The 12,258-nt window shown below is 35.9% G+C and overlaps 1 protein-coding gene across 1 annotated transcript in view; it reads right to left on the reverse strand.

Annotated features, from left to right (window-relative positions):
• PLB1 (phospholipase B1) overlaps positions 1-12,258 on the reverse strand; it is a 102,515-nt gene that overhangs the window by 76,523 nt on the left and 13,734 nt on the right. The window contains exons 11-17 of the mRNA XM_087717892.1: positions 12,075-12,153; positions 11,421-11,525; positions 9,778-9,873; positions 7,621-7,689; positions 3,688-3,768; positions 3,427-3,493; positions 1,468-1,526 (exon numbers count right to left, since the gene is read on the reverse strand). Coding sequence (XP_087574018.1) covers positions 1,468-1,526; positions 3,427-3,493; positions 3,688-3,768; positions 7,621-7,689; positions 9,778-9,873; positions 11,421-11,525; positions 12,075-12,153 — 556 coding nt within the window. The remainder of the gene's footprint in view (positions 1-1,467; positions 1,527-3,426; positions 3,494-3,687; positions 3,769-7,620; positions 7,690-9,777; positions 9,874-11,420; positions 11,526-12,074; positions 12,154-12,258) is intronic.

Genomic DNA, 12,258 nt, shown 5'->3' on the forward strand with positions numbered 1-12,258 from the left:
ACCAAGAAAATAGAATTAATGATTAGAGGGATGCCTGTTGACCTAGTATGATCCAAAGAACACGTTCCCAACCTTTGACTTTCAGAAATCTGAAAGTATTTTGCCTCTTCATAATGGGATGAAGGAGATTGACAAACAAATTGGCTCAATTTAAGAATTCTTAGTTAAAATAAAATAAGTGAAGAGATGGTTATGAATCAAACAAATCAGAAATAAATCCTTCAAGAAATTCAATAGTATTCCACTCTCAAGAATACTGATTCCACAGAAATGCAAAATCGTAACCCATTTTGATCCAACTAATAAATGCTTTCACTAGCCTAAAATTAATGGATGCAAGGTGAAAGGAATGAATTTAAAGAAGAAATATATAATGTGGCTTTAAGTATTGTACTAATGCTACACCTCAGTCCCAAATTGACATACTGTCCAGGTTCATAGTCCCAACAATGATAAAGCTAAACAATTTACTGTGGATTTGCCACTAGATTGAGAGTAATCCTATGGACTACTCTAAGCTCCCTGGAGAAGATGGTGAAAGAGAAGAAATAATAAGGGTTATAGTCAACACCCATACACTGGCATTGCTACTGTCTGGATTACACACCAGTGGCAGATACGTATCTCAGCTTGCTCATGTCAGACTTTTTTTTAGTGTTATGACATACACCCAGAGCTTTCACAGGTCAGATCTGTATTGCATGCAAAGTAGCAGCACATCTAAACTTCACAGGTCTTTTCAGTAAAACGCAGGTAGTCCTTGATGTACAACAATTTTTTAGTGAGTGTTCAAAATTACAACGGCACTGAAAATGGCACCATTGTAGCACCCCCATGGACACATGATTTACATTTGGATGCTTGACAATTGATTCACATTTATGAGGATCGCAGTGTCCTGGGATCATGTGACCGCCTTTTGCAACTTGACAAGCAAAGTCAATGGGGAAACCAGATTCACTTAACAATGTTGTAACTAATTTAAAAGCTGCAGTGATTCACTTAACAACTGTGGCAAGGGAAATCATAAAATGGGGCAAAACTCACTTAACAAATTTCTCACTTAACAACATAAAGTTTGGGCTCAATTGTGGTTGTTGAGAACTATCTGTGTGTGTCTGTTTATTGCTTGGAGAGTTGCCATTTACTGAGGATAAAATTATGCCAGACAGGTTATTTACTACACAGTCAGGATGCTTATTTTTCATTGCTAGAAAAATGTTTGCAGTGTTCATTATGCTATATTAGCTACCATGTACAAATAGGAAACAATGCCAAGAGAGATGGCATTTCTAGTCTGAAGTTGATTAATAACTCAGTATCATCGGCACTATAGCAGAAGGAAACATTGAAAATTCAATTGGCCTTGAAGATCATTTGTTCTTCCTTTTTCAAATTAGAATTCAAAAATGCTTTTTATATTGCTCTGTCTGATAGACTACTGTACCTTTGGTGATCCACACTTACTGTTAATGAGTCTCCAAGGGCACCTATAACTTTTATGTCTCCTGGCCTCAAATTATGAACTATAAAAAAGAAAAAGAATGCTATAAGTTTTAGAAAATCTTTAGGATTCGGAATATATTTCTACTTGTAAGAACTTGAGATGTTACTTAAAAGTTACGTTCAGCTAACCTTTGAAATTCAGCTTTCAAATCAAAACACCATATTCTCCCCAATTCTTCTTCCAAAGAAATTAATTATTTCCATTATTTCCTAGCTATTTCTCAAGAAACAATTTGCATGGTGTATTTTTTTTAAAGCAAGTAAATTAAATGGCTTTAGTTTCTAGCAGTCATCAAATTATTTAGAAACTTTTCACAGGAAGCCAGATTGTTCTTTAAAAGCTACATTTTTATACAAATTACCCTTTTAGTTCTCTTTTTCTATATAAAAATAATTGGAAAACCAATATATAACATAAAGCAAGGAACACATTTGAATAATTAGCAATTCAACAAGTAAAGAATAAATGAACTGGAAGGGAAAATTCCTACAAATACTTAGATTCCTAAAATATATCAAAGGAAGCCATCTTATATTCCTTAGAAAATGATGATTAGGGGACTGGAGGCTAAATAAAACATATAAAGAACGGTTGCTGGAACGGGGCATGTCTAGTTTGATGAAAAGAAGGACTAGGGGAGACATGATAGCAGTGTTCCAATATGAGGGATTGCCACAAATAAAAAGAATCAAGCTATTCTCCAAAGCATCTGAAGGCAGGACAAGATGCAATGGAAGAAACTAATCAAGGAGAGACACCCGCTTGGACGCACAGAAGCGTCCAAGCAGGTGGGTGGAGCCTCCCACAACTGCTACTACTGGTTCACCCGATCCAGGCCAATCCGGGAGCAATCCACTTCTGTTCTTTAGTTTACTACTGTAGAAAAACATTTATATCTAGCATATACAGTTCTATGTAAACTGTATCATAATTGATCATTCTTTTTTTAATAAAGAAACCTTCCTTAATGTGATATCTCTGGGCTACAACTCCTATTATCTTCAGCCATCACAACCTGCCAAGGACTTATCTTCATACTTGATGGTCCTCGTCTACTATGATAATGTTAGAAATAAACACTTGTATTAAATCCACACAACTACTAATCTATTCTACAAATAGATTTATGGAAGGCATTTCTTTAAGAAGTGTGGATTTCAATTCCCAGAACTGAAGAACATGGCTAGAATTCTGGGAGTTGAAGTCCACACATCTTAAAGTTGCCCCAGGGTTGAAAAACTCCAATGTAAACACAGGCTGATAATCCTCTCTGTGTCTTTTCTATAGGAATCACCTATGATTATGCTTTCAAAATATGAGCCTCAATGCGTTGTAAATTTATTAGACCTTGAAATATTAAATGTGGTCTGTAATGACATTATGCACTCAGTTTTCTATCCTCATATCTCATATTAAATATCAAATTCTCCATGAGTATTTTATGGTGGGATCACATTTTCTCAATGAGTATTTGATAAGAAAAATGAGAATCCAATTGTTGGATGGATGGATGGATGGACATCCAGCATGACTATTTCAATGAAACTCAAATCACCAATATATATATACTGTATGTACAGATACTGTATGTACTACTGATTGCAGTGGGAATATAAATGAAATAAACTTTTTTTAAAAAAATCTCCCATTCTCAGTACAACTATTCTTTATTATAGAAACTACTCATATTCATTCCCCTGCATGCTGAATGCATTCTATCTTATAAAGTCTATCAAAAGACCTTGAATTTTTGCTTATAATTCTGCTAAGTGTGGATGGTAAATGTTGTGTGGATCCCAACATATTTGCCTTGAGCTCCTCAAGTTCACAGATAAATAAGATTCCTATTTTTGTCTTAATAAATATTGAGAGATTCCAGACTTTGCAGACTATAATAACTGCATGAACAGAATCTTTACCTGACTCAGGAACTGTGTTAGAGGGGCTACGGTCAGAACATGGAATAGTAGTTCCAAAGTTCTTTTTCTGAAAAGAGACACAGAACAATGAATTATACACAGTCTCAGTATTCCAGTACTGGGAAAGATGAATGTGTTGAACAGATAGGAGAAGTAGAGTTCCTCCTTAGGAAAGAATGAGGCATGAAACATGTTGTGCCAAACCTCCTTTCATCTCCAATCAGTAATAATAAAATATTGTGCAACCAATGTTTTCCATACTTGACAACATGCTTCAGTCCATGACATCACAGGAAAAGGTGAGTAATTGCTATTCTTGTATGTGAAGATGTACGGGTACTCCTGAAAAGATAAGATAGTGAAAGCAGTTAAATTAAGTAATCATTTGGCACCAGAGATAAAGCCACGAGAACAATCTTTTCAACTGATGGAAAACCTCTATGGTCAATCTACAGAGAGCCCCAAGTACTAGAAGTATATTGTTTACAATTTGACTCCTCCATGGATGATCAAGATCTTTGAGAAAGTCAGGGCTACTGGTCAGTAAGAGGAGCCCAGACACAGAAGAGATGCACTTAGGAAGGGACAGAGCATGCCATATAAAACTCAGATGGGTATTAATATAACACAGAGAATGCTTCTCTTATACATTTAACTCTCCAAACCACAATTCTTCACTTTACCTGTGAAACACAGTAGTTCATCTGGACTAGGAAAAATTGCTAAATTGTAATAAAAAAGCAATTGTAACTGAAATTAGCCTTGTGAACTTTTTAGGCAAGATGTGTTGTCAACGAAACTTTCTTCAATGAAATGGAGTTTGTTCCTGAATCTGGCTATGAAAATGGGTTGTTACCCCTACAGGATTATTATTTCTCAGAAAGAAACTAGGAAAGTTCAGCTGCTGATTTCTTTGACTTGCCAGCAGCCTTGCTACACAGGGCTATAGTGGGAATATTTTGTCAGTTTGTTTATCAAATTATGTATTGCCCATCTCTTTCTCAGAATAAGTAGGAATTATAGCTAATGCAACAAACAAAATGTTTAAAAGTTATGATATTTAGGTAGTTACTTACCAAACACATCTAAATTACATTAAAGTAACAAAAGTATATTTACAATCCCCAAGGCATGTCACAACTTTTGAGCACCCTAATGTTTGGAAAATGAAAGCTGAAAAAAATGACATGCCCCTATGAATGCAGAACTTGATGGCAAGATTTTAACTGGTATCAAGTGCTCTATTATAATATCCTATGTGACTTGTGGTGACACTTGGTTTATTTCCAATTATTGCCTAAGTAGTAGTTTAGATCTATAAAGCTCTTTATGTGTTAGACTTCAGTACAGATAGACCTTGACTTATAACTATTTGTTTAATGACCATACAAAGTTACAAAGGCACTGAAAAAATGTTACTAATTTAACAGCTGCAGCGGTCCGCTTAACAACTTTGGCAGGAAAGGTTGCAAAATGGGGCAAAACTCACTTAACAACTGTCTCACTTAGCAATAGAAATGTTGAGCTTAATTGTGGTAGTAAGTCAAAAAATACCTAAATGTACTTCTTGTGCATGCAGAAGCACAAAAGGCATGCAAGGAAGTAATTTCTCAATTACTCATTTCAAGCTCAGCTCAGAGGGAAGACTTTTAGAGGAAATGCTTCTTGCTGATGGCCCTGTGATTGTGGAACCCTTCCCATCAGGAAATTCAAGCTAATCTTATCATTTCAGATCTTTGCCATTTAATCTACCATTAATGGCTTAACCACTATTTTATTCCGTGACTGAGCTTATAGCCTCATATTTACTACTTTGACTCGGCATTTAATTTTTATCATGTGGGACCTCGAATTTGTGATTTTATTGTGCTAATAAAATTGTGTAATTTTGTTTCTATTTTATTGCATTATTATTCTATTTTTAAAGAACACCAGCCCTAGGAGACAGGTTTGCTAAAACAAGCAACTATAATAAATTTTCAGACACAATCAGGCTACAGTTCTGTTTTACCTTGAATTGAATAGCAAATGTAAAATGTACATTAACCTGGAAGCACAGTTGAGCTCAAAATATCTTTCTTCCATTTTCAATGGCACACTAACACCATGAAGAAGCAATGCCTGTTGATGAACAAATGTCCTTGGGGACACATTTGAAAGCCCATCGACATGAGTCTGGAACATCCTTTCTTGTCTATTCAGTTGCGGCAATTCTGACCATAATGGCTGGAGAGCAGCAAAGCTCAATTGTAAAGTATATGCTCTGCACAGGAAGAACTCAGGATCTCTTTGGAGGTTGGAAAAGTCCTGCCTGAAAATCTAGAGGATCCTGTCAGTTATTGTATATTACTCTCAGCAAGGCAGGCAATTGCCTGACTTCCTGTGTTCTCATACAAAATGTTTTTTGTTTAAATGAAACTGCTACAATCCTGGATGCCAAAATTTGGGTTCTTGCAGTGTTTAATGACATGGCATTAAAGTTCAGTTGTCCTGAATTTGGAATTCATTGCTCCTCTTCTGGAAGTTGTGTTCATCACAACACTTGGTGGTTATTGCCATCCTGTTGTATTTGCTTCATGACTAGAATAATCAAACAGCCCCAATTTTACCCCATCCCCCAGTGATGCTGGCCTTGTCTCACCTTCAGGTCATGATTAACAAACACTACCTGGTGGTCTTTTTCTGTAGTGTAAAACATTTGCCTGACACAAAACACAGGGAAACGCGAAGAGAGACGGCTCCTGGCATTGTTCTGTCATTATGGTAGTCTTCAACTTACAACCATTCCTTTAGTGACGGTTCAAAGTACCGAAAAAAGTGACTTATAACCACTTTTCACACTCCTGACCATTGCAGCAAACCCATAGCCGCATGATCAAAATTTGGATACTGATTGGCAACTGATTCATATTTATGATAGCTGAAGTGATCACATTTTGTGACCTTCTCACAAGCAAAGTCAACTGGGAAGCCACTTAACAACCCATGTTACTAACTTGACAATTGCACTGATTCACTTAAGATCTGTGACAAAAAAGGTCATAAAACACACTTGACAACTATCTGACTTAGCAACAGAAATTTTGGCTCAATTGTGGTGGTAAATTGAGGACTATCTGCAGAGGATTGCTAGTCCAACATGGCTGCAGAATGCCCAAAATGGTTGCTATGGAGTTTTTTTCACAGAACAAGACAGCATCGCATCCCCACAGTGGCCAATCAGATGCTTCTACAAAAAATGGGATCAAGATTTAAACATAATCATTTTCTCCTGTAATTGCTCCCCAGCAAGAGGTATATTTCTTGAAAATTATTGCTTTCCTTTAATCTTTAGGATTAATTATAACAGTTCATTAGCTTTGGATTATATTGCAGTGTTATTAGGTCATGCTGGGCAAAAGATACAATATACCAATTTATTTGTTCCAAAAAGGAAATTATGTTACAGAATAGGTACTCATAATTTAGAGATGCATCTCTTTTTTAGGGTTGCATTTTATCCATTTTGTCCTGTTTTTGTCTTAACCTAGATTTTTATTTAAAATGTACTAAAATGCACTAAAATTACATGCAAATCTATTCAGATTTACTCTTTTTAAAAAAAAATTCCTCTAAATATACATTTATAACACATTTGCTACATGCTTTATGGGCATAGTGCAATTCTTTTTAGTGAAAAGTGTACTGTGAAATGGGGGAAGAAACAAAGTTTTATCTGTATATCACTTTAGATATACATATTGGGTCTACAGATAATGAATTCTTCTAACATTTTTATATTTATTTTATGTATTTGTAAAATATATTGGCCACCCATCTTACTACAGGTTAACTCCAGGCAATTTAACTCCAGGCAATTTATATGCTATATGTAGAAATAATGCAGATTTTAAAGACTGCATTAAATTTCTTTAACCAGCTTTCCTGAACTCAATGGCCATCAGATGTGTTGGAGAATAATTTCTACTATCCACAATCTGGAAGGTACTAGATATAAATCTTGAAGCAAGAGTGGAAACCAATCTTGTAAGTGTTGCTGAAACAGAAACATCAAATATTAGCTGGAGTTACAAGATGTTGTAGTTCAACCAGCAACCAGAGAGCCACACATGTTGCCCACCCTAGTGAGAGAAAGTATTTCTCTGGAAAAAGAGATAATATTAAAGCTATGTTTAAAAAATATTGTTCTCCTACCTGAGAAGGACACTTTGGATCAGGTACTTCTGTGAAGTGATAGGGCTTCTTCTGACCAGTTGGAGTCAACTAAAAATTTTAAAAATTAGAAAGAAAACCATAAGTGAGCTTTGCTCAGTTGATCAGTCCTCCAGTTATTCCTTTGCAGGATTGACTTGTAAGCCTACTACAAGGGCAATAGCCTTGCTTCTCTGAGTGCAGAAGATACAAGAAATAGATGTTTCTTAGTTGAAGTACTTGACTAAACTGGTCCTAACATGAATGAATGTTAACCCCAGTTTAAGAACCACTGATATAGAGAGATGTAAAATAATTTTCTATTTTTTTCTCTATTATATTCATAGAACAAGACATTTGTCCCCCGGGGCTGGTGGTGTAAAATGTAATAAATAAGTAAATGAAAGTTAATAAATAACTAAGGAAAAACATGCTATCTACAAGAATTTACAAGAATTTGGTTATTCTGTTATTTTTATTTCTTATGGAATATTTTTTCTGCAGCATCAAGCCACCTTGTTAGAGATGCTGACCTGATAAGGTCATCTTTCTTATGTTTTTTTAAATAATTCTAGCAGTATCAGACATTTCACTTGTATGGTTACACCCTTGCAAACAATACATAAAAGGGGGGGGACCCCTGATCATTTCTTCTGGTAATAAGAGAACCTGGATAGTGAAGCACAACAGTTCTTAGGCCATGTTAAAGTAGTGTTCTGCCTCTTATTTCAGAATTGTTCAAGGGTAGCCTCAAGATCTGTAAAATTTGCCTCATTTGTAGCATGTTGTGGACAATATCTTGGTCTAACAACTGCTTTCTTTATTTCTACACTGTTTCCCTGGCTTTTCTCCTACCCAATAATTGTGTTAACAACAGATGGGACAGTGATATCAGGATTCTAACACCCCCAATGAAAGAAGACTCCGACGCTTGAGTTTCCTCAAAGTTCCATTTTATTAGAGATGTCATACTGGCACATCTGGGAAAACCCGAATCTGAAAACTTCCAGATTTTCCCCACCCAAGTGAAAGTTCAAGTCCCTGCCAAGCACCCAAAGGTCCATCACATGGTCCAATCAGGCACCGTCCCAACTGGAGATGCCTCCCAGTTACACCACTCAAGGTGCAGGGCAAGAGAAAGGAATATTATTTAGACTATATATCTCCCATGCTCCATATAATCCCCCCTCCTATTTTCCCACAGCAGAAAATATGACAGGCCTGAAGGCCCAATGCAAAAAATGGCTTCCAAGCCTAATAGGGGTACATCATCTTTTGAATAATACTATTTGAAGCCATTAGTACAGAAATACCCAGATAGATGCTCATTGGGAAGCTTTGAAGAATTATGAAAAGAAGAATGAGAAGTGGCTTATAAGGGAGAGATGAGCAAAAGATTAAAAATTTCCCACTTGGGAAATGTGGAGTTTATAGTTTAGCAATAAAGCTTTTCTTTTAAAATACTGGAATGGGTAGATTGCAAACTTTTTAATTGGGCTTTAAAAAAGGGAGAGGGAGATTCAACAATCTGTTTGTCAGTGCAAATAAATGTAAATCAGATTTTAAATTAGAATTCAAGTGTCATGTTTTTTTAAAAAAAGCAAATCAAATTTAATAATATAGGATACTACCCTTTGTTCCCCCTATCAGGGCATCTGACTTGCAATAAACGGAGGGTTGAGACAAGAACTTTGATATCATTATGTGTGTTTATGGATAAAAGAGAGATCGATCAAGATAACTAAGTGCAGCTCTTGTCATCCAAGATTGCAACCTTGATTCAAGGATTTTAACTTTTGTCCTACCATATCAGATAAATGGGGTCATTAAAGTGAAGGGTGTCCACATCCAAAAGAAAGTTAGAGCTCATCGTTTACAGCAGAAGTCATTGATATCTGCTTTATGAGACTGTTGAATTGAAAATCAATGCATTGAAAAGAAACCAGGCTGAAGAAGTTATACCTAAGGAGGTAGTCAAAAGGACAGATTTGCTTTATGGTCACCTTAATTCAAATTCTTGCTTAGTCATTATGATATGCCTCTGATTAGTAACTATCTCAAGGCCTCATCATGAAAAAAGGGCTATGCCCATTGCTACTGCAGCTTTTCCTTAGAATGAAAAACACTGTGAATTCTTCCATATATTTTCATGCCTCTTACCATATTGTTCCAAAGTCCTATTCCTACAGCAGCAATTTCTCCCCCTGATATTTTCAGTAGTGCTTCCTTTTTTGAATAATCAATATCATGATTCACCTGCAACATATTAAGAATGGAAGAGAACTGAATAATATTTTTGCATTTAAATTTTAAAACAGGCAACCCAACCAACCCAACTACTTGATATACGTTTTGCTTGTATAACTATATATTAAACACACATTTTTTTAAAAAAATCACAAACATATTATGTCATATGTATTACATATACTCCATAAATTATACACATATCCTATATGTGTTTTGCATTGTACAATTAAAAGATTAACATCTATATTATCTTCCTTAACAATAGAAAAATAGGAAAATGACTATGTTTAATTTATAAACAATCCTTCAAGAAAACTACTGGTATCTGCATAATTGTTTATCTGGAAAAGGGAAGCTTTTCGGTCTATCATATGGAGAATCAATGTTACTTTTAGCCTTTTAGGTGTTGATTTTTTGCAGTGATAAAAGGTTGTAATATTCATTTCTATTGTGCTCCCAGTGAAGTTTTGACAACTTGGCACCTAGAATTCATGATCTTCTCCCCAAATCTTCTTGCAGATAAGTGCTATAGTTCCTAAAACTAGGTATATAGTTCTCTATAAACAATCCTCACCAGCTTAATGTTGACTCACCTTTCCATCCTTCTGAGGTCAATAAAATGATGACCCAGATTGTTAGGGACAATATGTTGACACTTAGAAGGCTGTAAAGCACTAAGAAGTGATATATAGGTTTAAGTGCTATTGCTATTGCTCTGAAAGATAAAGATCTGAGAATTCCTAGGGTTGAGGAACTGAACCGTATAGAATAATATTTGACTAATGTTCTGATGGTTAATCTAACTTTCCAACCCTAAATCCTTTGACTTGAAACAAGAATGGATGTTCATAAGTAGTACAGTTGGACTTCAGAAGACCAGGACCATAGTGACTAGCAGTAGCAGCACTGATTGCTAGAAAAGGGAGGCTTGGTAGAGGCCTTCTCCACACTACTCCTTCCCTGTGCTCTGCCCACCAGTTGCTAGCCCTACTGTTCTTTAATGCTTGCTCCACTCATTTTCTTCCTAGATGAGCCAATACCGCATAGACTCCTGAACAGAACATTGTGCAAGACCAGGCAGACAGCAGAAAGGTGCAAGGCAGGGCATTGAGTGTAAAGATGGAAGCTACTGCAGAGACAGAGGAAATGGAGAGAAAACCCTCACCTTTTATACCCTATTTGCTGACTGCTGTGCTCACACAGAGAGAGGTAGATAGGAGGAATTGCTTAGCGTTAGTATAAAGTGGCTAATGTCCCAGGATAGAAACTGGGAAATTGTGAGTTCTAGTCCAACCTTAGGTACAATGCCTGCTGGATGATCTTGGGCCAGTTATACTCTCTCAGTCCTAGAAGGCGGCAATGACAAACCAGTTTTTAGATCCTACCAAGAAAACTGCAGTTGCCAGTAATCAATACTGACACAAACACAGACACACACACACATACAGAGAGAGGGGGGGGAGGGAGGGAGGGAGAGAGAAAACAAAGAAGAAAAGAAAAGAGAAAAAGAAGAGAAGAAGGCTCAGAAATAATAAGAAAATTGCAATTCTTACTGTTGCGAGCGGCATATTTACTTCTTCAAATGAAATTTGAAGACCTGCAGTGAAATCTCTCTTCAGGGCATACTTTTCAGATGCCAATAGCTTTTCCAAAGCATCCTACAGAAAGGGATAAAAAGAGGTTCTTTTTAAACTACAGAGAATTGAGTACAATATATACATTTTTTTTCCTAATTTAAATAAAACCCATTTATCGTGCCTAATAAATCTGAATAATAGAAGTACATAGTCAAAATATAAATGAAATAGGAAAAATAATCTATTCCTTAATAACTGTTAAAAATGTCCCACTGGCTATGAAACATTTTACATAAATCCATTTTCTTAAGAAAAGCATAAACCTAGTTACTGGATTTCATACTAGACTTTCCATATCCTGGAGGCATTTCAGAAATGAGGACATCCCAGTGACGCTCTTGCCAAGTCTAAGTAATCAAACATATTTAGCAGTCAATTTCATCATTGGCAACTGATGGTGATTTGGTGACAATCTTGTTTCAAACACTCTCAAACTGGTCGTGATAGACTGCTTAGTGGAAGTAGATTATACCATGAGAAAGGGATATGAAACACTAAAAACAAGTTGTCTATTTGTAATATACAATGGGAGGCACATTCTCTTTTCACTAAACCTAATATGTTACTCACCTGATACACCCATTTCTGTACAGACTCATCCAATTTGGAACAGTCTTTGAAACAAATGCATGAATTAGGAACTATATTCCTAGAATATATCAACAGGAAAGCAAAGTAAAAATATGGAAGGCCATAATAAAATATCCATTTAAAACATGAAATCTCTTGAAATCTAGCAAAGGAAGAATGGGTG

The sequence above is a fragment of the Thamnophis sirtalis genome, unplaced genomic scaffold, assembly GCF_051295495.1.
Source record: "Thamnophis sirtalis isolate CommonGarterSnake01/CBP01778 unplaced genomic scaffold, rThaSir2_p1.2 scaffold_6, whole genome shotgun sequence".
In the NCBI taxonomy this organism is placed as follows: Eukaryota; Metazoa; Chordata; class Lepidosauria; order Squamata; family Natricidae; genus Thamnophis; species Thamnophis sirtalis.